We start from the raw sequence: 27,924 nt of genomic DNA on the forward strand, positions 1-27,924 counted from the left end.
TTTAAATATCTACAAACTCACTTGATACATGCATGTCTCAGCACACAGTGCAGTTGTGCCAATGTTGCTGTTATTGGTGTTAAGTGTTCTGCCCATTCTGCTGAACTTCATAAAACAAAACACAGTCTTTGCCCTGTTGCAAAGGACAATCTCTTCTTTTGACAACAGAAGGGTAAATAATGTTTTTTCAATGCCAAAAATGCATTGCAAAAATTAAGATTTGCTTGCTTTATATCTCTGCAAGAGGTCTGATTTAAAATTAAGGGAATTTTTTTTCTTTCTTTTTTTTTGTGAGAAAGATTGGCCCTGAGCTAACCTCTGTTGCCAATCTTCCTCTTTCTGATTGAGGAAGATTGGCCCTGAGTTAATATCTGTGCCAACATTCCTCTATTTTGTATGTGGGATGCTGCCACAGCATGTCTTGATGAGTGGTGTGAAGGTCCAAGCCTGGGATCTGAACGCACAAACCCTGGGCCGCTGCAGTGGAGTGTGTGAACATAACCACTATGTCACCGGGCCAGCCCCAAGGGAACATTTTTGGGAGATTATTTAAAATTTTATAGAGAAATGGGTTTTAGAAGAATAGGAAAGAATAGAGAATATATTCTAACTTTAAAGTAATTTGACCATAGTTTAATTTAAAGGAATTTCACTTTTATAAATATAGCTTCCTTCTCATTAACATATATGAATGATAGCCAAGTACCTATGTTAAAGTTGATACCAAAATTGGCTTGGACTCCCCTCCATCTCCAGCTTTATGAGGCCTCTGCTTCCGAATAATAGCTTGATAGTAGTACAGGTTCAGCGTACCATGTAAACAACCATAGCTGGTGATACTCACTCGCAAGGTCAGGCAAGAAAGTAGCAATTTTTCAGAGACATATCCCCTTGCTGCTGGCAATAATCAAAACAAAGTGACTTCAGAGTCAGACTCACCTAAGTTCAAATGCCAGCTCCAACGTTTATCGGCTGGATGACTTCAATCTCTCTAAGTTTTCTCATTTATAAAATAGGGATTCTAACACCAAACTTATAGGTTGTCATTCAGAAAAAATGAGAAACTTTCCTAATATGTATAGAAGAGTGACTAGCACACAGTAATTCCTTGACACATTGAAAATTTTTTTAAAAAAACAACAACAAAGTAATAGGCCAGAAATGCTCAACCATTGTTCAAGATGCCCTAGGATCCATCAACTGTCTTGAGGTCATAAGATTCTCTAGAGAAAAATCAATTGTAATTCACTTTATTCCAAAAATACATAGGCTATATCATTAAAGGCAGAGTTGAAAATGCCACCAAAGAAAACATGGATTAAATTCTGGCATTTCTAAAAGCTGAGACTCATGTCTTAAGCTCTGCTTACTAAAAAAATTTGAAGAACATATAAATTTTTGAAAAGTGAATGCAAACTATAAAAGAATGATATTTTGTTATTCCCCATAAATTTAGGACAGCACTAGAGGCTTTAATTATTATTACTATTTGAGAAAATATTTAAGGCGAAACAGTGGGTTTTCTTAAATCACAGGAAGACATTTTTAATATGATGATTTTATTAATCTTGAAAACAAGAGGCAGTGAATACAGAGAGTTTATATCCAAGGCCTTGGTGAACTCTAACTCTGGCTCTGCACTGCTGTGTAGCTCTAAGTAAAGTCTCTAATCCCTTTGAACTCCAATTTAGTTATTTAAAATACTCGATTTAGCATGGCTTACGCAGAGCATAATCAATATGTACTGTTCATACATAAAAATAAGTAAAATTATCTATATTTAATTTGTTGTACAATCGAATTAGCCATGCTATCTTTCCTGCATGTAACCACATTTAAGATTTTTATGTTGCATGTGATTTAAAAATGTGATTCATAGGTACTTTATTTATTAAGCAGTATTTATATTTAGCCTAGAAGATTAAGCAACATGGTACTATAATATACTGCTCTGTGAATGAAGTAGTTAGTAAACAAATACTGAGCTGGTAAATAAAATGTTATTTATAATTTCAGACTATCTTCTGACAAAAGAGAACAAAAAATATCGAGAGTTGTAGGGGCAAGTTACTGTCATTTTTCCTTATGTTTTTCAAGAAGCATTAACAGACTAAAATTTAACTTATAAGACTGTCATTTACCATTATAGAGGAGATGAGCTACTTAGGTGGAGACTGGGGAATGGCAGACCCCGAAAGCATTTGAGAACTTTAAAAAGTAATTCAAGGGGCTGGCCCCGTGGCCGAGTGGTTGGTTCTCGCTGCAGGCGGACCAGTGTTTCGTCAGTTCGAATCCTGGGCGCGGACATGGCACTGCTCATCAAACCACGCTGAGGCAGCGTCCCACATACCACAACTAGAAGGACCCACAACGAAGAATGTACAACTATGTGCCGAGGGGCTTTGGGGAGAAAAAGGAAAAAAATAAAAAAATCTTAAAAAAAAAATAGTAATTCAAAGAACTTCAGTTGAAAGAACATTTTAGCAATGCTTCAGGACCTCGGGGATGGGCTGCATTATTTCCAGTGTATGCCAACAACACCATTAGCGGAGATAAGTCTAATAAATGTTTGCTTTTCTCAGCTTGGTGTATTAGAAACAGGGTGGATAGGACAGACTTGCTTAGAAATGTCCAAAAAGTAAAAACGAAAAACTTGTGCTTACTTGAATCTGTGGTATTTCTGACCTATTTAGTTATTGGAGAAACTGACGCGATTCATGACAACTGTTAAAATCCTAACTTTCAAAACCCAGGTCAAATGGCACACTGTTCTGTGTATATTTCTTCATTTTGAACATCTATAGAATTTCTTGCCTTTCTTGAGGGACTTATTCTGGCTTTTATTGAAGTTAGTTGCACGTTTTTGTTTATAACCAAATTAGACATAAGCACCATAATAGGAGTGACTGTATCTAACTCATCATCTGTCTTCCACAGTATCTTATAGCAGGGCTTTAATAAATATTGGTTAAAATGAAAAAAAAAGGGAGGGGTTGACAAAGAATAAAGTACAATAGTTTTCCCAAGATATGAAGTACTATGTTGCAGACATTCCCCCCATTTTTTTCTTTCCTCCCTCTTTTTTCTTTTTTTCCTCTTCCTTTTAAAGATTTTTTCCTTTTTCTTCCCAAAGCCCCCCAGTACATAGTTGTGTATTTTGAGTTGTGGGTCCTTCTAGTTGTGGCATGTGGGATGCCACCTCAGCATGGCTTGATGAGCAGTGCCATGTCCATGCCCAGGATCCGAACCGGCGAAACCCTGGGCCGCTGAATGGAGTGCAAGAACTTAACCACTGGACCACGGGGCTGGCCCCTCTCTTCCTTTTAAAAAATGTTTGGTCAGATTTAATTTGATCCTTATAATACAATCCTTCTTTCACTTTTCTGAACTGTTCCTTCTCAGACTCCACAGTCAAGAATGGATAGAAATTTGTATTTTCATATACAATTGTTTGTTGGAAGTCTGAATCTATTTCAGATCTATTGAACTTAGCATAAGTATTTGGGCATATAGGTTCCAGTAGTAAGAAGACCGTAGTTAAAATTTCTGTCCCAAGATATTTCTACCAAGAAAGGGTAATGAGAGCAAGACCTTTGGGAACAGAATTACATGGTGGGTTGGTGCCCAACTGGAGACTGTTGCTGAGGAGAGATATGTGATGTATACAAACGATCCCACGGAGGATTAAAGAAAAAAGCAGCATAAAGGAATACAAGATTTTGCTACCTTTTGTAAGTAAACACTTATTATCTTCTGTCTTTCTTCCCTCCTTCCCTCCTGTCTTCCCTCCACTCCATCCTTCCTTCTTTCCCTTCTTCCTCTCTCCCTCTCTTCTTCTCTCTCACTCTCCCAACCCCCATCAAATGTTTTAATTTCCCATTTTGGTGAGTGTTGGCATATAATAATACTTTGTTAGCAGGTGAACTAAACAAATAAAAGATTGGGCTTTTGTGGTTTTAATGACTGAAGACAGAGACATAATATGGAAGTAGTACGCATTTGATGGGTCATAGATTAGTGGATTAGTGAAAGCAAGAACAGGAGATTATACATCTATCCTTAGATAGTTGGGAAGACAGAGAAACTGTACCAAGAACTGACATAAGAAATTTAGGATCTATATCCAAGTGGAAGACTTTTCCTGAGGGTCAGGATGGCTGATACAGTAGGGAACAAGGAGTTTCAATTAACAGTTTAAAGAATAGAGTCATATTGCTCAGGGAATTCTGGGTCAAACAGCCTAACATCACCAAAATATTTCTTTAAAGTACTATCTGAGCAAAACTAAGTATTTTACCATTTACCATCCCATAGATTTAGAGTGGCTAATCTACATTATAGGTGAAATTTTCTTTGCTAAAACTTATCAAATGTTCTAGTAATGATCATATCCAATCATTAATGAAGATGGGATGAAAGGAAATTGCTTTGAAATGAATTTATCTAGCACAACTTTTTATCTGTATTTTTGAATTAAGGCCCAGACTTTCTTTTATCTGGTTCTCGTTATTAACATTGCTAAAGTATTAGAAATTATTAACTGGTAAAATATTGAGGTGATTTCACAATTCCTTAGGGATTCAGGTTTCCCAGCTTGCAAACTGAGCCATAGCAGCATTTTCTGAAGATTTGGTTAAAAAATAATTGGCCTAATATGCTTAATTAGAACATTTTTTTCCCTCAGTAGTTCACTTTTTTTCTTCTGTACACTACATGACATTATTAGAAATCCACTTTAACAAAGCCCACTCTATTTTTCCCCATGAAAATAACAATTAATGTACATTTGATCCCTACATAAAGAGATCCATCCTCTACCAAGAAGTCTTTCAGACATAAAAAGTGAAAACAGGGGAAATATTATAAAAATCTGCTTGTGATTTATGAAGTTTATTCTTCAGGTACGTAAGACTTAATTCTATATTCAATGTACAGGTTTTTTTTCCTGTCAAAATAGTACTTAACCAATATTCCACTATTATGAATTAATGCAAAAAAATTAGATAATATTCATTATGAGAATATCCTAATAGGAAATGTTTATGATTACCTACTGACAAATATTTTGAAACAGGTTGTAGCAGCTTTCTTTTAAATCATAAAGAATTATAAAATTATTTTCAAATTTACTTGAAAAAATCAGTTAGCAGCTTTTAGAGTGTAAGAAATAAATACTACATTTACAAATTCTATGCTTCTTTGCAAGATATTGGTCCTATAAGATTTTAAACACAAATAGGTCCAGCCCTGATGGCCCAGTGGTTAAAGTTCAGCACGCTCTGCTTCAGCGGCCTGGGGTTTGGTTCCTGGGAGCAGAACCATACCACTTGTCTGTCAGTAGCCATGCTGTGGTGGCAGCTCACATAGAAGCAGCAGAAGGACTTACAACTAGAATATACAACTATGTACTGGGGCTTTGGGGAGAAAAAAAAAGATTTTAGACATAAATACAAATTTTCATGTTTCTAGAAGCTATATAATCAAGATAAAATCACTTTTAACAGTAATTACTAAAAAAACATTTTTAGCCTTAAAAAAATAGACTTCTCATTCTCATTTTTCTCCTTAACTAAGTTGTAGTTGACCTTTGCTTGGGCAACAGTAAATTTCATAACTAAGAAAAAGTTTCCAGTGATTTACACTTGTTGCAAAATAACATAGTTAGGTCTCTCTGAGGTCAAAGACTGGAATTTATGTGCTTTTCTTTTTCACTTTTTAAAAATTGTGATAAAATAAAATGTGCCATCTTAACCATTTTTAAATATACAGTGCAGTGGTAGTTATTTTCTTTTTTTTCTCCAGCTATGTTAAGATAAAATTGACATATAACATTGTGTAAGTTAAAGGTGTGCAATGTGTTGATTTGATACACTAACACATAGGTAAATACTTTCTTTACGCTCATCCTTAGAATAAAATATTTTTAATTATTGTAGTTTCAAATCATTAATCATATAATTGTAATAAAGATTATTTTACAGAGGCTTTTAAAACATAACTGAACAATTTTAGAACATATGAATGCATGCAGCTTGATTGAGAGAAGAGTATACCATCAAGTACTATTTTTCTTCTGTAGGAAGAGAAAATCTGACACCTAAGGCAACCTAATTATTCTTCAGACTCGCTTGCTATTCCTTGAGATGAACATCTGCAGTCTTTGAGTGTTCTTTATATCTAGACAGATGGGAAAATGAAAAGAAGTGGTATTGTCCTAGAGACTATTATAATCAAAGCAGTAGTAAAACTTTTAAGGATAATTGAATTTTTATCTCCTTAATAGCTTCTCTCAATGAAAATATGCTTAAAGATTACAAACTGACGATCTTAAGGAATCAAGATAATTCAAAAGCAAAAGGAAATAGTTTTTTGTTATATAAAAAAATTTTTTACCTACCTTTGTGGAATATAGAACATATGCTGGGGAGGTGGTTTATAGAGGACTCCTTCATACACAGGCCAGAGCCCACTTAAAATTCGGAAGAGAGAACTTTTCCCACAACCATTGGGACCAGTTATCAAAAGATGCATTCCTTCCTGCACCTAAAGCAAGAAATGAAATTACAAATGGCAATATTTAAACATGATTTCATTTGGCAGCATTTAAAAGTGATTTATTTTTTAAAAACTTTCAAACACATGACAATCTAGGATAGGCAAGGAATCAAAGAAAAATATATCAGGGTTGAGAATATCAAATTTGGATTTGACTATGCTTTGAACCTGAAAGCTTCATAAGATAATCCAACTCCAAAGAAAATGGATCTTCTTGCCATGAGGACTGGCTTTCCAAAATTTTAATTGAGGTCTTGTCATCAGATACTACACACATATGGAGAAACAGAATCACATGGGAAATAAGAAGCCATAAAAACTTAACATATATTAAATTTTATTTTACTTATATTAATATTTGGTTAAATTTATACTGAATTAACATGCAACTTTGATTTATTTATCAGTTGGAGTTATAAACTACAAAGTACAGCTATTTTAAGAGCCACCCAGGTTGTTTAATTTTGTACTTTAGCAGTCTGAAATGTTACAGAAATCACAAAAGTCCATAATCAGAAAGATAAAATGATTCTAATTCTAATTTATTTACAGATAGAGAAAATATGCTTACCAAACCCAGACAGAGGAAAGCAAGAGGATTATAACTTAGTCTTTTTTTTTTTTCTGCTTTTTCTCCCCAAATCCCCCCAGTACGTAGTTGTATATTTTAGTTGTGGGTCCTTCTAGTTGTGGCATGTGGGACGCTGCCTCAACGTGGCCTGATGAGTGGTGCCATGTCCACACCCAGGACCCGAACCAGTGAAACCCTGGTCCACGAAGTGGAGCGTGAGAACTTACCCACTCGGCCACAGGGCCGGCCCCTATCATTTACTCTTATGTCTAGGGATGAATTAAAACAAATCTATTTCTTTCTTTCTTTATCAATAAAACAAAAGTTATTTATCTATTATTGATTGGATACTTCTCTTTAGAATCTTCCATCTTATTTACCATTTAAATTTAAACAGTTAAATTTCATGAGTTCCCATTCCACCCAATAGGATCAGGAAGTTGTCTTAGTGTAGTATTTAAAGCATATTGTGAAGAATAAGGAAAAGGAATAGCATTAAAAAATTTTACCTACTTCTACTAAGAACAAACCAAATTTTATAAACAGTGTTTTAAAATATGAACATAGTAGGAAAGTGTGAGAGGTGGAAATCTACAGTAGGCCTGTAGACGTAGCTTTGTATAGTGTGGATGCAAACTTCGAAGTATCAGTGAAGGAGAATACATCTTATTGAAAATTCCAAGATGAAGAGGATTAGGTTGCTCGCATTATGTTGTATAAGAGACCAGTTCCATGTCTATTCTTGACTCATTTGCTTTGTATAACATAAGCTGAAATCTTTTTATTGAGAGAAGGTGGTGGGAGAGGGAGGGAAAAAGGAAAAGAAAAAAGAAAGATTGAGATGGAGGTTAGATAAAGGAACTAGCAATGAATGTAATAAGTATACGTAAAGTAAAAATAGTTCAGATTCATATTCTGCCTAAATAATTAGACATTTCTTGGGCAAACATTGATTGAATATTTACCAAATGCCTGACATTCTACCAGGGGAATACAGTGCTGCCCAAGACAAAGTCCCTCTTCTTGTGGAGCTTACAGTCCAATGGGAAAGACAGCAATAAACACATGAACAAAAAATTAAGTAGTGATAAATGCTACTATGATAGCATAAGAGGAAGATGTGTTAGGGAAAGATGGTAGTATTGTGAGGTTGGAGGGGAGGCATCTTTTGATTTGGTGCTCAGAAAAGTCCTCTTTTAGGAGGTAATATTTCTGCTGAGCTTGCATGACAAGAAGCAACCAATCAGCTCTGGGAGAAGAGTATTCCCTGCGATGAAGACAGCGACCATAAGGACATAAGAAAGGAGCAAGCTTGAGTCTATAAAATCTGACCATACATATTTTTCCTTTCTACATCTAGACAAACTGAGATGCTATTTTGATAGAATAAAGTTCAAAGAAAATTCTGGGAAGAACCCGGAAAGAATTAATTTAGTGATTTCTTGGGCTCTTTCACTAGAGAGAGGATTAAGGAAGTTTAATTTTGTAGAAGCATAAATACTTCCTAAATGATTTTTTGTAAAAGGTATGTGCCACGGCAAAAGGTGTATTCAAAAAATATTTTAATAGGCTCATTCTCTATTAGGAATTTTCAAAAATTTAACACATTTTGAGTCGTTAGAAGTCTTTTCTACATTCATATTATTTTTTTAGCATAAGTTTTCTGATGTTTAGTAAACAGTGAATGTGAGGGATAAAGAATTCCCATTTATCGAATTTTCTTCTTGAGATGGTTTTTTAATTCCCAAAGGAGGAGAACATTTTCCTCTAGAAACATGTTTATTTGTCAATTCACGCAGAGAAAACAGATCTTTCTATTATATTTTAAGTGCCTGAAACTTTTAATAAATATCTTTGTAGAACTTCAAAATTTATGACATTTTCTTTAGATTATTTTTTAATTAATTTTATGTAAAAATAAACTGAGTTCTGAATTTTTTCACAGAAAGAGAGTGATGTGTCCACAATAATGTAGTTAGTAGGTGGCAGAATTCAAGGCCCTCACTCTATTTAATAAATGGAACAACAAGAATTGATATTACAAAACCTAACCTGACCAAAGAAACTCTGTGTAAAAACTCACAAATTATAAATTGGTAAATTATTAAAAATATTTTAATCTATTTAAGATTATGGCACACCATTAGCACCTATGGTGCTTGTGTTCAGATCCAAATAAAGTCACTCTATAGGTCTATAAATGGAAATATACAGCATGACCAAATTGTACTTTAAAGACAGTTTCTCTTATATTTATTAGCACAGAACTCCCTACCCCACCCCTTTCAGTACTTCTCATCATCTTTCAGCACTTTTATTCATTTGCAAATACATCTTTAATAATTAAATCTAGACTAAGGTCCATACTAAAATCATTAGCACATACACTGTCAGATTTGTAATTCTATATCAAGTCCAAGTATGTCTTCATTTGAACTAAGCTCAGATGCCTTCACTATAGTCATTAATGCTTATCAGCAAATTATTTTGTTCTTGAATTCCAAAATGTATGTTTAAATTTTACAGTGCTTTAAATCAGGGCACTAGGTTTATTAGCTATTTTTACATCTTAGTTTTTGTAATCAAGACATAGAATATTAAATAACAACTCTTATTCTCAACAGAATTAAAAATTAAATTCCAATCCATGAATCTTCTCATTATTTTTTCCTAATAGAAGACATGATTATTTAAAATATAAATTAAATTTAGAGAACCATGTATTAACAGAATTAAACTTGTTAATAACTTCTAGCCTCAAATTTTAGTAAATATATTACAGTATAGGTAGGCTTATATTCCTTGAGTAATTGTTCGAAGGGAAAAAATTAAAATTTATTTTCAGACATTAATTTCTGAGGAAGTTTCCTATTACTCTCAAAAGTTACCTTGTATAGGCTCTCAGTGAACTGTAATTTTAATTTTCAACCTGGCAATAAAGCAGTAGACATCAAATTTCTCTTTCTTTCTGCTTTCTGAGGAAGTAACTGCTTCTGTAATTGAGCCACTGTGCATACCTTTCTTGATTTCCCCTCCTTTCCATATGCTCCTCCAAGTATTTAACAAATGTACATGAATTCTGTGTTGTTTTGTATTAGTGTGATGGCAACAATCAGAAGATTCTTGAATATCATCTTACTTTGAAGTTTAGCCTGGAAGCCACCACTTCTCCCGTTGGTGTAATTATGGGAACATTTTCACAAATAATTCCATGATCCACATCAATAACTTTTCCTATAAGTTAAGGAACGACTTAAGTTACAAAAGCTATCACACATTATTGTTAATTACGTAAATAACTTAAAGTATAATGCAACATAACAGATAAATTCGTTATAAAGATAATTCACAGTAACAAATCAGAAAACCAAGTGAAATATAGATATCTATATCTAAAGAAAAGTTTAACGTAAATTTGGACATTTTGACACATCTACTTGGAAAATCTTTCTCAGAAACATTACTTACCAATAATCTAATGTCAACATCATAATGAGAGCAAAGCTAAACTCTATCTGATATAACCCAGCCATACTCTTTACAACTACTTGTTTCTCTAAATTAACCTTTCTTACAGAAAAAACACGGTGCCCCAAAAAGGGAATTAAGACATTTATATATAATTTTTAAAAATATGATAACCAAGTAAGTTTAAAAACATAGGATGATGAAGAACAATATGACATTAGCTCTAATTCTGTTATTTGATTTTTAAAAGCAAACAATTCATTCTGCCATATGTGCAGTTTCCAAAAATAATTCTAGAAATTTTGTTCTAAATAAAGGTAACAATTTTTTTTAATGGTAATGTTAGTCACCACTCCTCAAACTGCAATACTAAGTTTAGGAATAACTATTTAAATAAATAAATGTTGGTTTCTTTTATCTGTTAAAGACTAGCTTCTAAAAAACTTTAGTTCTGTTGATAAACACTTAAATACAGGAAAAATATAAAAACATTTGAGTCTAATACCTTTGATTTCCAACGTATCACTGAGGGATAATTCTATGTTAGCTCCATTCTTGCTATGGTTTTCAGACTCTTGCATGACAGCAGTTCTCTTATAAATGCCTCTTTTCACTTCATCAAAGACCCAAAACATATTGTACACTCGAGCAGTATAGCCTGCTAATTCAGTGATCTAAAACCAACACAGAGAGATAAAATAGTTAATATACTCAAGACAGACTTAAATAAATATGCAATCATATAAGCTTTTTGATTTAATGTTAAAGATCCTATTTTATTATACACGAAAAATAAATAACATATCTGATAACTAAAACAAGTAACGGTAAAAAGCTTACCAAGAGAGCAACATAGCAACGTGTCAATGTAAGTTTGATTGGGATTATAAAACACATAAAAAATTATTCATTCAAGTCAGGGTTAAAAATGAAATGTAAAGATTTCAGAATATTAGTGAGACTTAAAAATCTTTGGTCAAGGGGCTGGCCCCACGGCCAAGTGGTTAAGTTTTCACGCTCCACTTCAGCGGCCCAGGGTTTTGCCGGTTTGGATCCTGGGTGCAGACCTAGCACCGCCCATCAAGCCGTGCTGAGGCAGCATCGCACATAGCAGAACCAGAAGGACCTACAACTAGAATATACACTATGTACTGGGGGACTTTGGAGAGAAGGGAAAAAAAGATTGGCAGCAGATGTTGGCTCAGGTACCGATCTTAAAAAAACAAATCTTTTGGGGCCAGCCCCGGGGCCGAGTGGTTAAGTTTGTGCGCTCTGCTTCAGCGGCCTAGGGTTTCACCAGTTGGAATCCTGGGCATAGACACCGCACTGCTCATGAAGCCATGCTGAGGCAGCGTTCCACATAGCACAACTAGAAGGACCCACAACTGAAAATACACAACTATGTACGGGGGGCTTTGGGCAGAAAAAGGAAAAAATAAAATCTTCATAAATAAATAAATCTTTAGTCAAATTTCTGATTTGACTTGTTTAAATGACAGATTTCATTTCCAGAAAATTAGAAATTTTGTGAAAAGCTTAAGTTCATTCAATGAAATTATGATCCTTTATTTTGATATCTTTTTTCAATTTAAAATAGGTTTTAAATAGAAGAAAAATACATTTTTTTTCTTATTAGAAATGAATGTTTCTGAGTCAAATTGATTGTCAAAATTCCTAAGCTTGGCAGAGAAAATATCCCTGCTAGAGGATACCAAAATTGGGAGTGAGCTCAGTGAAAAGCTTCAACTCCTTTTCAGTCCAAATTCCACAATTCAGCTTCTTTTCAAGCCAAACATGATTTATATGCCCAAAGAAAAACATTAAATATGACTTTTTTCTAGGTGAGATTAAAGATAAGATGAGATAAATCTCTGCTTTAGTCCATAAGGCTCAATAGAGTGGTACCTTGCTCCTATCCTGCCAGTGATCCAATTTAGGCTGAATCTCCTGCTGTTTTTCTATTAAAAGAACACCTTGTTGTCAGGGTACTGTGAAAGGTGACTCATCTCCTGTCAAGACCATCTTTCTCAGTGAAAAGGAAAGCACAAAAACCATTCCCTTACAGAAATGTTTACTAGGAAACTGGTACCAATAAGCAAGGCAGGTCACCAGTAAATGTCTCTTAAACAATAAATTGTGGAATAATACACCAATGCTGACATTTGTGTAAGATTTTTGTGTGTGCAAAACTTAAGCAGTAAAAGAGTGCATATTACTGTCAAAAGCTTTCTACTGTGTGAGAGGTCTGTAGCTGGATTAGTATCGCATTTCTATATGTTAATGTTATAGCTATTTAAAGGGTAATTTCTAAAATGTTATCCACAAAAATCTCCTGAGTTCTCAAGTAGGGGAAAACAGAGCTAAGGATTAACAAAATATGGATTCAAAAGAAACCTGGCTAAATATATTTGCATAAAAAAATAAAAAGTCCAAAACCAAATGTAGAGGTCAATTAAAGAAAAGCAGGAGGCAAGGAGTTAGTAGACCAGGATGCAGGGTGGAGTGGGCAAAGAGTGTCTGAAAAAACCTGAGAATGTGACTGTGGACAAATTACTTTGGGATATAAGACAGCGGGTTTGCCCTTGAACTCTAACTCTAAAAAGGACCCTTGCTCCCTCTGGAGCTAGCAGAGAATGCACGATGCTTTCATGTGCTGTCATAGCAGCAATAAGATTCTTTAGAAGTGAACATTCTGTGATTCAAAGCACAGTCAGCCAAAATAAAGCAAAATGCAATCAGTTTTTGTGTCGGAGACAATCTAGAAAAACTAATTGATATTCTTTCTGTGACTTAGATACCAAAGTATTTTAATGTGAGATGGCTAAAATTTTGATTTGTCATTTAATTTTAATAAGTAATTTATTAATCAAAAAACCTATCCTCAAAACCGTGTCTTCAGATTATCAAAATTACTATTTGAAAAATTTTTTAAAATTGAGTTGGTTAGGTACGTGGCCCTAAACAACTGGTTTTACTTTTATTTTTTTAACCCAATTCAAGAAATCAGTTGTTGAATGAGACTGAAAAGTTTTGTCGGTAAATCACAAACTTTGTAACTCTTTTATATGGCTTATTCGAGGCTGATTTAATAGGCAGCTAAATTTATAAAGATGCTCTGGCAATTTATATTGATACAAAAGCCACAAGAGTAATTAATAGTGAGAATGTCTGTCCATGGGAATATTATGTAACATCTGAATGGAATAAAATGATTTCCAGTCTTAACACTGTGATATCTGCAGGTCTTATTACCATTCTTTCAGCAAGTATTTATCGACCACGTACAACATTCCAAGCATTAAAATGGATATTAAGAATGTAAAGCTGAGTAAGACAGTTCCTGCTTTCCACTCAGGGCCTGGTGCAGGGGATAGTCAATTACAATGTGGTAAAGCACCAGGTGTACTGTGAACACAGAGAAGGTAGAGCCAGACTCTGCAACGAAGGCGGGAAGAAGGTGGAATCACAAGAGGGTTTTAGAGGTGGTTGGTGAGGCTTGACTTGTCATGAAGGATGAGTAAAAGTTTGCAAGGTATATAAGTAATATTACTGGCTAACATTTAGCGACTGCTTAATATGTATTGTTTTAAACATTCTACATGTATTAACTCACAACAGCCCTACAAAGTCAATGCTACCATTATCCTTATTTCACAGATGATGAAACAGACACAGACAGGTTAAGGAATTTGAGTAAGTTCATATAATTTGTAAATACTGGAGCAAGAATTTAAATTTAGGCACTCTGGCTCCAGAATCCACACCTAGGCGTGTGGTTTTTTTTTTAATTAAAAACAAATACGTCATACTATAGACAGAAAAAGAGGAGTTATCATCGAAAGCGTAAAAATTAAAGGGTATTAGCAGCAATATACTTGGGAGGGCTGCCTTTTATCTTGATTACACTCTTAGCAATGTTTGGTAGAGAAAAATGTTTCCAAAATACTAAGTATATCTTGTAATTTACATTTTGCTTGATTTTCATATATCTTATTTTAATCAAATTGATGACGAGAAATGCAAGTACCTCTTTGTATGAAGACATAATCCTTTCAATAGCATCAGCTCCAGAGGCCAATAAATTTCGAGCAGTAGTAAAGGCTTCTGTCCGTTCACTAACCATAGCTTGTTTGGGGCCATCCTCTAGATCTAAAAGCAAATTACAAAACTATTGAGTTTTTTCAAGTAACTAAATGTTTTATTTTATACAGATGAAATTGTGGCCAAAACAACCACATGTAAATTTTTCATTAGTACCAACAATTTCCTAGAAATTTAATGAATTATTGAAAATACAATATTTGTACGAGATTTTATTTAAAGCTTTCTTCTGTTTCATTATTTTTTTAGAAGGAGACTTGGAACAAAAGTAAGTCTATAGGAATTATGACTATTTTCATTTAGCATTCTTTTAACTTTTTCCAAATTCAACTCCCTGCCCTTATTACAGCTAGGCAATCAAATACTATGGATTTGGTCAATAAAATACTGCTAATAGGAATACAAGCAAATATTTCTAGTGTAGTTCCTTTAATAGAAATGCAAGTTAGCTGACCCTCATAATCCAGCCTCTGTCTACCTGTTTCATCCAACCCTCACTCTACAGTCTAGCGGCAGCCCAAACATGCAATACTCTATTTATCCTCTGCTATTTGCATACATGATTTCTTCTGACTTCAATATACTTCTCTTCCTTGTTTGCCTAGCTCTTTCTTCAAGAGTTAACTCTCTAGTAAAGGTTTCCCTGGAAACTTTTGCTGGCCTTTCCAATGGACTTTAAGTTTCTTAAGGGTCAAGAATGTGTGTTTTATTTTTTATTCCTAGTACTCAGCAGAGTCTCCAGCACATAGTACTCCTTAATGTGTATTGAATGGATGCATGGATGCATGGATGGGATGGATAGATGAATGAACATCCTAAATTACTGTCAATGCAGAATTACGGTTAAGAGGAGTCAGACTAGGTTTGAATCCAGGCTTTACTACTTATTGGCAGGTAGTAAGGTAAGTAGAACTTGCCACTTATCCTCTCCATGCCTATTTTCTCATTTGTAAATGAGGGAGACAATAATACTATCTCAAACAATTCTATCTCAAAGAGTTGTTTTAAGGTGAAATACAAATGAAGTGTTAGTCTAATCTATGGCCTATAATAAGTTCTCTAAATGTTAGCTGTTATTATTTTCTCTAGTTATTATCGCATATCTATTTAATTTAGTCTTATTCTTCAAAATTATTCTCTCCAAGTCATTACTTTAATCTTTCCAACAATTTGAGTCTCTATCTGGCCCGTCTATAGATTATTTCCAAAGTTCTAAATTAAATGCTGAAAATTAATGAAGAAATTAGAGTGATATAGATAGTCATAGTCTAACTTTGATATTTATTGTTCTCTGATTTATCTCAGTGCAAAGGTTTTTTTTCTCCATATCAGTGCAAATATTTAACTTGTGCCCTATTATGACTACCAGATAATTTCATATTTACTTGCTCACAGACAGCTCAGCTGGGTTTGAAAGAGATCCATGCATAATATAAGGTAAAATGCACTCAGCAGATATTTACTGAACACCTAGATATGCAAGAAATTAGGCAAGGTGCTATAGGACATGCAAGGATAAATGTGATTTTCAGACTCTTTCCTTAGGGAGCCTACAGTTTGGTAGGAGAGAGAAGACAAGTTCCCAAATAACTATGCAGGGCAGCCTATGAAGAGAGTTAATGGGAGGTGTTTAGAGGAGGCAAAGATCATTTCTTGCTGCAAGAGACAGGAAATGCTTCATGGAGGAGTAGACTGTGAGTGAGGCCTTGAAGACCACATATAATTTCAATAGATCATAAGTATAGTATAAGCAACAGGACAGAGAAGGGAAATTTCAAGCAATGCCAACTGAATGATAAACAGCCTGATCAAGTTACAGCATGGGTTGGTGTCAGGCACTGATTTCACCCGAGTATGAGAATCACCATGAGTTCACGGGGCCCTTTTACAATAGTCTAGGGGCCGCCCAGTGGCCGAGTGGTTAAGTTCCTGAGCTCCACTTTGGCAACCCAGGGTTTTGCTGGTTGGGATCCTGGGCGCGGACACGGCACTGCTCAGCAGGCCACGCTGAGGTGGTGTCCCACATAGCACAGCCAGAGTCACTCACAACTAGAATATACAACTATGTACTGGGGGGTTTTGGGGAGGAGAAGAAGAAGAAGGAAAAAAAGAAGATTGGCAACAGTTGTTAGCTCAGGTGCCAATCTTTAAAAAAAAAAACAGAGGACAAATAGTCCAATGTGGTTCCTCCTAGCCCTACTGTTGTCACTGCTCTAGAGGACTCCTGTTAGCCCCCTTGAAGTGAGTGAGTTTCCCTGAGGAATGAAAAAAGAAAGGCTTTGAGTGCTGGTAGAAGTGAGGAGTGAAAAATGTGATTGAATAAATAGACTGGAAACAGAATGTAGATATTCTTACATTTAAATGTGTGAGAAAATTTAGATAGACACAAAAAATTACCGAAAGATTCTCAGCAAGCTACTAAAATAGTGAATTGCTGAATCAGTTAAAGCACTAAGAATAGTTTTGGCTCATAGAGAATCTGGCTGGTGATCTAAAATAATCATGGGATTTTATGAATTTGGGTTAAAAGAGGTTTAAATAGTAGCTTTTACTGACAGTCTCTGTTAAGAAGTAAAAACACTAGCACAGATGAACTGGTGTTTGACATGGCATGGTACTTTCCACGTCGCTTTAGCAGATTAATGCCTATTGGGTTTTCTTCGTGCTTTTAGCAACATAATTACAAATAGCTCTGGACAGATTTCCCTTGACTTTTATTCTACGGATTGTTCTTTGGAAAGTACTGTGACAGCAGTGCCAGTAGTATTTTGCCATGCACACAACAGCCAACTGCATAACCTCTGTGAGAAGGGTAGATTCCTCAGTGTCAGAGATATAAATTCATGACCTAAAGCACTCACCTATTTTGTATCCCAGATCAACACATTTTATCTTCCTCACCAAATATTTTGAATACGTTGTCAAAAGTGCCTCACTTAAGGATTTAATATTTAACATTATATCTTCTCATTTTACTGCTATTTTCAGCTCTGCTAATAAAAGGATATATTGAAACACGGTCACATCTGTTGCTATTTCACTGAAAAGGTGAGAAAGGATTTAAAACTAAGGTTATGTAATACATTTGTCAAAACCCATAGAACTGTATAATACAAAGAGTGAATCCTAATGTAAACTATGGACTTCAGTTACTAATGTATAAATATTGGTTCATCAGTTATAACAAAGGTATCACATTAATACAAGATGTAAATAACAAGGGAAATTATGGGAGGAGGGGAAATTTGGGAACTGAACACTTTCTGCTCAATTTTTCTGTAAACCTAAAACTATTCTAAAGAAAATTGTCTATTAATTTTTTAAGAATTAAAAAAGCAGGCTACCCTTCTGTACTTTTTTCTTTGGACTTGCAATCTGAGTTTATTTCTTGCCATTTATGTTTTCTCTTTGCCACCTTTACAAATCTCAATCTTACCCTACCTCATACCATATATAAACATCAATTCTAACTGATGATCTTAATGTGAAATGAAAAACCAATAAATTTCTAGAAGATAAAATAGGAGAGGGCCGGCCCAGTGGTGCAGCGGTTAAGTTGGCATGTTCTGCTTCTCGATGGCCTGGGGTTCGCTGGTTCGGATCCCGGGTGCAGACATGGCACCGCTTGGCAAACGCCATGCTGTGGTAGGCGTCCCATGTATAAAGTAGAGGAAGATGGGCATGGATGTTAGCTCAGGGCTAGTCTTCCTCAGAAAAAAAAAGAGGAGGATTGGCAGTAGTTAGCTCAGGGCTAATCTTCCTCAAAAAAAAAAAAAAATAGGAGAATAACTCTATGACCTTGGGTTAGGCAAATATTTCTTAAACAGGACAAAAAAAGCACTAACAACAAAGAAAATGATTGATAAATTGAACTATATTAAAATTATGAACTTCTCTTAGACACTTAAGAGACTGAAAAGGCAAGAATAGAGTGGGAAAAGAGATTTGAGTGTGTGTGTGTGTGTGTGTGTGTGTGTCTGACAAACTACTCATTACAGAATACACAAGAGCTTTACAAATGAACAAGCAAAAACCAGATAAGCCAGTTTAAAAATGAAGAAAAAACTTATCGGTACTTCATAAAAAAGGCTATCCAAGTAGCCAATAAACAAATGAAAAGTGCTTAACCTCCTCAGTCATCAGAGAAATGCAAATTAAGACTACAATGAAGCACGCTTATACACTCATAAGAATGCCTAAAAGGAAAAAGACTCACATCAAACATTGACAAAGATGTGGAGCAACTAAAACTCTCATACGTACTGCGTGATACTATTTATATAAGGCTCAAAACCCAGCAAATACTAATGAATGATCGGTAAAATGCCTGCCTTTGCTGTGGCATGGGGGCAGGGGCAGGAGGAAGTGGGGATGGGGGTAGGAGGCTGAAGATGAGGATAAGACTGGGAAGGGGTTTCTGGGATGGGAGCTTCTGGGATGAAGGTACGGTTCTGTTTCTTCTCAGTGGTGCTTACGTGTATGGGTTGACTTTGTGACAGTTCACTGAGTGGTACACTAATGATTGTGCCGTTGTGGGCATGTATGTTATACTTTAAAAATTATAGCTCCTGACACGAATAGCTAATTACAGCTAAAAAGCATGTCTTTGATATGTACTGATAATTACTGTGACAATAATTGGTCAACAAGAGAGTAGTCATATGTAAACTGACCCAAATACAAAATTATATTTCAACAATTTGGCATTTGAATATGAGACATACTCCTGCAGCAGGAGCTATGGAGATCATCTTGTTGGAAGTACATTTTAGAAATAAAATATCACCCATGTTATGAGGGTTATGGTAGAGTTCAGTTCCACTCCTAAGAGTGCTTTCAGTTGCTACTTCTGATGTGCCACCTCACGTTAGCAGATCACCAACATGTGGACGCTACTGGCAGTGCTAGTGGCTTAGGTGCTCTCTTCACTGCCTGTCAGGTGTCTGTGATAAGGTCCGGCAGAAGGGACCTATAAGTAGCTTTCCCTGGCCTTGCCCAGAACTGCTTTTGATATGAAGAGAAGAAAAGTGTCCTATAACATTAAAAAATTGAGATACAGCTCCCAGGTAACTATTTTCTTTACATAATTTCAGTCTTTCTCTTAATACAAAGCAAAGAAAGGGGCAATGTCCTCTAAGAAAATATAATAGAAACTATATATAATTAACTATTTCAATGCCTCTATTTCAACCATTAGCTCCCACGATTGCTTGGTCTCAAACTAAGTTAAGTCCCTTATAGACTAAGTTCCACTATAGCTAAATGGAGGTAGCGTGATGAAGGTAAGAAAAGTAACACACTAGGAATCACATAATGTCTTCTATCCTTAGTGCTTCCACTAACCATCTGTGTGCCCTTAGGCAAATCTGGGGCTCCAGACTAGATGACCTCTAAGCTCCTCGTCTGATGTGAAAATGGCATGATTCCATATGCAATTTTGTAATGTGAACTTGAATATAAACATAATCCTGTCCTAACCATAAGATTTCACTTGAAGTTGTAGGTGGGTGGTCTAACAAATCTACTACAAACTATTTTTCTTTTCTCCTCCAAAAAAACTATGCACGCTCTTCCTCCTATCTGCACTTTTCCCTCTGACTTCCTAATCACTTTTAAATATCTTGCTCTCTTAACAACAATAATCGTGCCAGCAAATGTCTATTGAGCATTTTCGATGAAACAGGCATTGTTCTAAGTTTTACACATGTACTCTTCTTTAATTCTCCTAACAACCCTGCTATAATTTCTCCCATTTCAGAAATGAGGAAATTGAAGCACAAGAAGGTTAAATGACTTGCCCATAGTCATAGCCTAGTAAGCAAAAGAGTAAGCATTTGAACCCAGGCAATCTGATGCCAGAGCCCACATGGTAAGAATAGGATAAATATTAACAATGATCCACCTAAATTCTTACTACTTGCTGAGAACTGTTTCAAAGCACATTAAATACATTATATACAATTTCATAATTCTGTAAGATATATATTACTATACCTATGGTTAAGAGAGGAAAACTGAGGCATATAAAGTTTATGCAAATTTCTCAAGGATGGATAACGACTAAATAGCTGAGTCAAGATCTGAACAGTGGCCTGCTTCTTTATTGTATTGTCTTTTTTTCCTCTATCCTACTTTTTCTCCCTTTTCTCTTTGCCATTCTTCTCTCATTCACCCACTTTTTCCACCTATTTTTGCTTTAAAATATACAGTATCATGTATTTAATTCATCTCTAACATAAGGGGCAACTCAGGGCATAAGTGTAAATTAAGACTGAAGATTAGATTAGAATATATGATATGTAATTCCAAGACCTAAAGCCTCAAAGATATATCATTATTTAGAAAAAATAATTTTGTATGAGTAAAACGCTAACAATATTTTCATGTGTTAAATCATTGTAGGTCAAATATCTTTAGTAAATACGTACAAACATTATAAGCATATATATAGTAACATTAGAAATTACAGAAGATATTGAAGCACCTTCTCATAATAATGCTGTCATATGAATTTATTTTTTTCTTCTATGAAATTCTTATACTGCTTCACTTTGTATAAAATCCTCTTTTGAAAAGAAGCTTTAAGAATTACTTTATTTTACTTGCATCACTGTGATTATCATAATTTCAATCTGAAATTTTAATGCTGTTTCTTTAATTTAATATGATATTTTCAGGATTTATTTTTAAATATCTTATTACATCACCCATAGAAATAAGATTGTTAGATTCTTTGCATACACTGTTTACTTCTTACTGGTCTCTGTGGGGTTAATTTGTCACCATTAATAGCTGCATTTTCTCTGCTCTATGTTGAATACTCTGGGGTTTTGTAATAAGACCAGTGCTTCCAAGGACTAAGAGAACTACACCATAATCTTGTCATTGGTGTTGTCTCTATACATTATATATGAAACTTTTAAAACATCCATATACTTAGATTCACTACGAATATCTGATAATTTTGTTGTGTCTTACTAAAACTAATCTCAAGACCATAAATTTTTGTGTCATTTTTTTCTCCAATACTTTTTTGAAAAAGCAATTTATTTTATCTTATAATGAAAGGATTATGTCTAAAAATACTATTACTAACAACGCCTTATTCAATATAAACTTTTTAAATGATTTTTTAAAAAATAAACTTTGAAAACATAAAAATAGATAAAATTCAGTTTCCCAGTGGCCTAAACACAGTATTAGACAGCTGAGTTGTGGAGTATATTTGGTATATCTATAGTCTTATCACATGGGATTGACAAATTCCAATTTACTAAAATGAACAATTTTAGGTTAAGAATGACTCAAATTTGACAAGTTTTTTTGTAATAATTGGTTAAAGCATTGAAGCACTGTTTCAAAATATTAAAGTATAGGGTAATTTTTTTACTTGTTTTTATTAGATGACTTCAAACAAATAACTTAATTTTTAATTCTACACCAAAAATAGCTGTAAAATAGTGTGAATTCTGTTACCTTATTCTCAGTGTTGCCTTTTGTTTCCTAGGTAATAATTGTCACTCTGTATCAAGAGCATGCTCTGTACTTTATAAACATTATTCTGTTAAATCCTCCCAACAGTCCTCTGAAGTAGGCTTTCCAATTCTTGTTTTACAGATGAGGAAATGGAGGTTCAGAGTTTAATTAACATGACTAAGAGGATACAGGCAGGAAGAGGGAAAGCCAAGAGTTGAGCAAAGCTCTGTCTTACTACAAAGCCCATGCTTTTATTTAGTTACTTCAACACTAAGGCCAATTTTGACCAAGTGGTTTTTAAAGAGAAGGGGGAACGTTTTATTTTGGAGGAAGAGCAGAAAATGCTGCTACTTTAATTAACTCCCCTTTGTCCCTGCCTATTAAGACCCAAACTCCCATCTCAAGTATTACAGAACGTTTTAATATTGTTCTTGTTGCCCTTATCTTTCTTAGTTATCCCAAAGATGAAAAATGTTGGTAAAAACCACTGGGATGGTGATAGCTAGAATTAGACAGGGGCAGCTTGACAACCCCTACCCCCACAATGCCACCAAATCATGCTACATAGGAGGTTTATCCATGTTACCTACAAGTAGAGGAGATCTTGTTCCATGGTGTAAAGCACTTCCTAAAACAATATTCCTAGTTGCCTAATGTAGTCAACCAACTCTTCAAATCACAAAACAGGGCAGATCCAGTTATAGAATATTTATAGACTAAACACATGGGATGCGCAGAACTGAAGTTTAAAACACATGGAGAGAACTTACACTGCTTTTCAAGATATTAATTTGAAATATCTCACAACTGGAAAGGACTTTTGAGCCACTTATCTCCTTTCACATTGCAGGTATTATTATTGGATGTTGCAAAGTCTGCCTTTGTTTCTGACCATTAATGACTACAGAAAAATGGCTACATATACAGTTTCACTTACACAAAACCAGCAGTGACACCTTCAAGAGAAATAATCCTAAACATATATTGAAGATTAAGCATAAATGTCATTACCACCATCTGCAAAGCCAGTTGCAGTGATAATAGGTACAGCCACCATAATCAGTCCACTGCTGCTCCAAACATACTTCATCAAGAACTGCTCTATCATGATGTACCACAAACGTTTGGATAAAATGAGGTTCATCTGATCGGCTAAAGCTTTGTAACTTTTCTGGAGTTGCTTCATTTCCACCTATAGAGGGAAAAAGAGGCAAGAACCCAGCATGAGTTATAAAAGTAAATATTGTATGTCTGAAGGCTTTCTTTAAAGATAGGTACACATTATTTTGTTTTACTTAGTATAGTATGATCTATGATTCTAACAACTAAAAAATACAGATTAATATAAGAATGAGTCATTATTATTTAATTTGGTCACACCTATATTATTGAAAAAAACCCATGATACTTAGTAAATATAAAGTACATGTCAGTGATTTATAATTTTTATTTCAAAATTACATGCATGAGGTTAAAATTAAACGATATTCTATAAGACATGAGTAAACAATGTTAGAACTTTATCCTTCTTGATCACACCAAAAATATTTGAAAATAAACACATGACACACATATGTGTAATTAGATTCCATTTTCGAACTAACTCAATTTGCTGGATTTTGTCTTAAATGCCGGAAGCCTACAGCATGCTATAATTTAAATCACTGAGTTCAATGATTCAAGAAGAATCACAAGTCAATATGACTAATACAACATATAAGGCCAATTTTCAAGGGGGAGTAGAAGTCCTAAATTTGCTTTAAATTTTCTTCTTCAGATTCCTACTACTGTAAAAATTTGTCTTGATAACTAATGATGCTTCAAAAAGTAAATAATTCTGCTTGGGAATTAAAATACCATTTCAACTTAAGAATATCTGAATATTTCATTTGTACTAAGTCATTTGTATTAAGATTTCAGATGCATCACCTTAAAAAATTTGGTCGTATTTAATATTCTGAGGTTACTTCAATGCTCTGGAAGTTTATGTAATTAGGCTAACTATTTTAGGGATCTGCTTAATGTCGAAAATCTTTAGTATTTAGAAATAACGTTCTGAAATTCCTTTTCTCCTCATTTCTTCTCTAATCTTAGCTTTTCTCTCAAAGCCAGACAAAATTTCATTTCACTGCCTCTTTTTATTTGTGTCAAACATGGTGCTGAACATTAACTAAGAGTTGGAAATGACATTTGTGAGACACACTCTCCTGCACTTCTTAGGACTGAGGACCCTCCATTGCTGACCAGACATGCAAAATTGTTAAACTTGTCTTTCATGTAAAAGGCCAGGGTTTTTTTCCTCTTAAAAACAAAGGGCCCTCAATAATAACAACAAGAGAATACCATCCTAAATTTTCCATCTCAATGGACATGTGTTTACTCAGTTTCCAAACACATTTACTTCTAATGCTCTACAACCAATTAGGATTTAAGTTTTAAGAATATGCTTCAGAGATAATTCTGAGCATGTTTGGGTAACTGAGGCTAAGTAGACTGAGTGCTGAAAATTTTATTCTCATGAAACTTTAGAAAAGTTTGCACTCTATAATTCTTTAACAACTTGTGAGTAAAAAGGGTAAGGAAGCATACATTCTAGTACAGGTTTAGATGTCATCGGAGTCTAAAACGCTACAGAAGTGGGTCCATCAACAGTACAACAGATGGTATCTAGCACTGCAGTGGCAGCTCGAACAGTCTCACATTTCACCCATCATCTTAATTTCTATCTTACCTTATGTCCTCTGTAAAAGGCAATTTCTTCAACATTGGCTATAATTCTGGAGTGCACATACCGCAAATAGCCTTTTCTATGAGCTTCTTCAGCCACCAATTTACCAAATTTGGGAGAGCAGGCTTTCAACACTTTAGCAGTGGCATATACCACAAGCCCTGCTAATAGGGTGGGCCCAATTGGGCTAGCTCCTCTGGATGTAGCAGTCTGGATGAGCGTATAGGAGGTCAGGATTACATCTAAAATAGGTTTGGTCAGATTAGAATACAAGTGAGCCACAGATTGGGAGAACATCATAATATCCTCAGTAAGAGACTGGTCAGGGTTTGCCAGCCTCCCATCCATATTGATCACCTTATAATAAGTCTGATTTGTAAAATAGGTTTCATAGGCATGGCCTACTAGGCGAGTTCTGAAGGCCAAAGCCAGTTTGCACTCCAGGTACCTTATTGCACTGTTCACAAAGGTAGCAGGGATGGCAATCATAAGCCACTTGATTAATTTGATGATGAAAGTCCGAGGCTTCTTTTCCACAATGCTTTTCACAATTTTTCCATCCAGACCAGCCACATAGATAGACAGAAATGTTCTCGAGATTAGAGCCACCGAGTGGAGGCAGAGCCACCCTGTTTCAGTGGTCACAAGTTTTGGAAAGAGAATTTTCCGAAGTTCTAGTAGCTGTTTGAAAAAATCTGCATTCACTCCAGGCGAAGAATTTTTACAAGTGGTCTCGGTGCAATGCAGTATTTCTCTGTTCTCTGCAGTCGGGTAAGCTGCTTCTTTTCTCTTCCTGTGGCCAGATTGCTTTAAACGCTTGCTAATGATGGGATAGAGGGTTTTCAGAGCATATGCTGCAGCCACCAGGCAGGCAGCCCTTTTAGCAGCGCTCGATCTGGTCCATTTCACTCGATCAGCTGCTGCATTTAGCATATGTGTCATTTTCCCAATTACCCAAACCGGCTTCAAAAAGAATTGGTTTTAAAAGATCATGATCCACCGGAATCCCCAGCAAATGTTTCAGAAAGTCCTACAGCGTTCCATAGTCCGCAGCATTTCTTCTCTTCTTTTTTTAAATTTTGCTTTTGTTTTTTTCAATTTTGTTCTGCTGTGACAGATGCAGCGGAGCTCAGACTCCACTGCACCTACTGGGGATGATTCCCTCAGAAGCTCAAGCTGCACTAAGCCGCCCCAAGCTCCTCCCTCACAGGCCCCTCATTGGCTGTGAGGATGGTGGGACCTTGGAATCCTCGCCGCTTCCCTTTGAACCTTGAAAATGAGGAGAAAGCAAAGCGAATTACATCCTTAGGCAGGAGTCCAAAGAGTTAAATGTCTATTTTTGGAAAGGTCGAATCAGGGCAGCCGCGGGCGACAAAACCTGCCCCAGCTACTGAGCATGCTCAGCGTCACTTAGAAACGCACAGAAGTTTCAGAATATACATCACTCCTCTAAGGTTTTAGTAGATACCACAAGGGGAAGAGCAGAAAGAAAAGGAAATTTCCAAGCGCTATAAAACGAGATGAGGCAGAAGGAGCTAGGGAGATGAGGGAGGAGGGGCAAGAGGACCAACATGAAATGAATATGAAAAGGATATGGAATGAATCTGAAAGGATATGGAATGAATCTGAAAGGGAGAGAGAGGGAAGGGACAAGCGGGAGGGACACTGGAGAAAACAAACTATCAAATACTTAGATCTGTTTTTCAGTCCCATTTTATTTTATTTTTTCTGTCTGTGTTTCTCATGAAGTCCCAGAATCTATCAGACAAGTCGTAATTGAGGGCATATTTTGTAAATAAATAGGAGAGAAGTCTTCTGCATTATAGAAAATAGTTCTTTGCTATATCTCCATCTCTATGTTTACTTGTCCTTACAATAAAAATCTTCCAGCCCCACAACTGCTATTTTTAGCAATGGAGATCTGATGCATTGGTATTTATTTACAAGGTGACTATTGAATAAAAAAGAGCAGTGTTTCACTTCTACCACCCTCTTGTGTCCTTTAGATAGTTGTTACTTGGAGGTGTGTGATTTTATAACCTAAAGTTAACCATTTGGGAATCCAACTGGAGTTAGATGGTGGAAATAGCTTCTCTGGGACCTTACTTCATTTTTTGAGAGTTCTTTGTCTTTTGCAAACTTTTGTTTTGCTTGTTTTGTTTAGGCTTAGAGATAATCTATTGGCTACTTCCCACTTTGGTTATTTGATTCAAACAAAGAGTGTTAAAAAAGTTTTCCCTACATCCCTAATGGAGGACTTAAACTGCTAAACAGTCAAGCAAAATTCTGCATACTTTTAAATATGTAAAATGTTTAGGTAAGGATGAGTGTGTTTTCGAATATGCAAAAACATTTTTGCTTCCCCACACCCACCACCCCCCACAACATACATACACATTTCTAGTCAACTGGAAGCCTGGGAAGATATGCATTAAATTAGAACAGAGGTTGGCAAATTATAACCCAACCAGTGGGCCAAATTTGGCCTGCCACCTGTTTTTTTATGGCCCTTGAGATAAGAACAGTTTTTACATTTTAAAATGGTTGAAAACACATCACAAGAATAATAATATTTTGTGGTGCATGAAAATTACATGAAATTTTTATTTCAGTGTCCATAAATAAAGTTTTATTGGAACACAGCCACACCCATTTATTTATTTACTTATTTTCTATGGCTTTCAAGCCACAGAGCCAGAGCTGGATAGATGAAACAGAGCCTAAAATATTCACTATCTGGCCCTCTTCAGAAGAAGTTTGCCAACCCTTGTGCTAGAATATAAAACCTGTCTCAGTGTTGAATGATCTTCATTATTCAGTTTACTGTGAATAAAGAACTATTCTCCTTTTCATAAGTAACGATAGCTTTAAACTTTTAAAACTCCTTTCCCATGTACCTATATGAATTCCAAGAATCCTCACAGGTCTCTTTTCATTTGTTTGCATTCAATTCAGCAGATTGACTAATACATGAGTGGCAAATTCATGCAAATTTCTTTTATAGCTGGCCATATTAGCAGCACAA

At 35.2% G+C, this 27,924-nt stretch overlaps 1 protein-coding gene across 4 annotated transcripts in view; it reads right to left on the reverse strand.

Moving 5' to 3' along the window:
* ABCD2 (ATP binding cassette subfamily D member 2) overlaps nt 1–26,171 on the reverse strand; it is a 53,277-nt gene extending 27,106 nt beyond the window's left edge. For 2 of the 4 annotated variants that reach the window (XM_044775330.2, XM_070494475.1), the window contains exons 1-6: nt 24,903–26,171; nt 23,183–23,363; nt 14,622–14,743; nt 11,100–11,268; nt 10,266–10,360; nt 6,398–6,543 (exon numbers count right to left, since the gene is read on the reverse strand). In XM_044775330.2, coding sequence (XP_044631265.2) covers nt 6,398–6,543; nt 10,266–10,360; nt 11,100–11,268; nt 14,622–14,743; nt 23,183–23,363; nt 24,903–25,841 — 1,652 coding nt within the window. In that variant the 5' untranslated portion in view covers nt 25,842–26,171. Of the gene's footprint in view, nt 1–5,718; nt 6,178–6,397; nt 6,544–10,265; nt 10,361–11,099; nt 11,269–14,621; nt 14,744–17,556; nt 17,772–23,182; nt 23,364–24,902 lie in introns of those variants that run through there. The other 2 variants (XM_070494476.1, XM_070494477.1) reach the window with 2 other exon arrangements.
* Between the last annotated feature and the right edge of the window lie 1,753 nt (nt 26,172–27,924).

The sequence above is a fragment of the Equus asinus genome, chromosome 22 (assembly GCF_041296235.1).
Source record: "Equus asinus isolate D_3611 breed Donkey chromosome 22, EquAss-T2T_v2, whole genome shotgun sequence".
Taxonomy (NCBI): domain Eukaryota; kingdom Metazoa; phylum Chordata; class Mammalia; order Perissodactyla; family Equidae; genus Equus; species Equus asinus.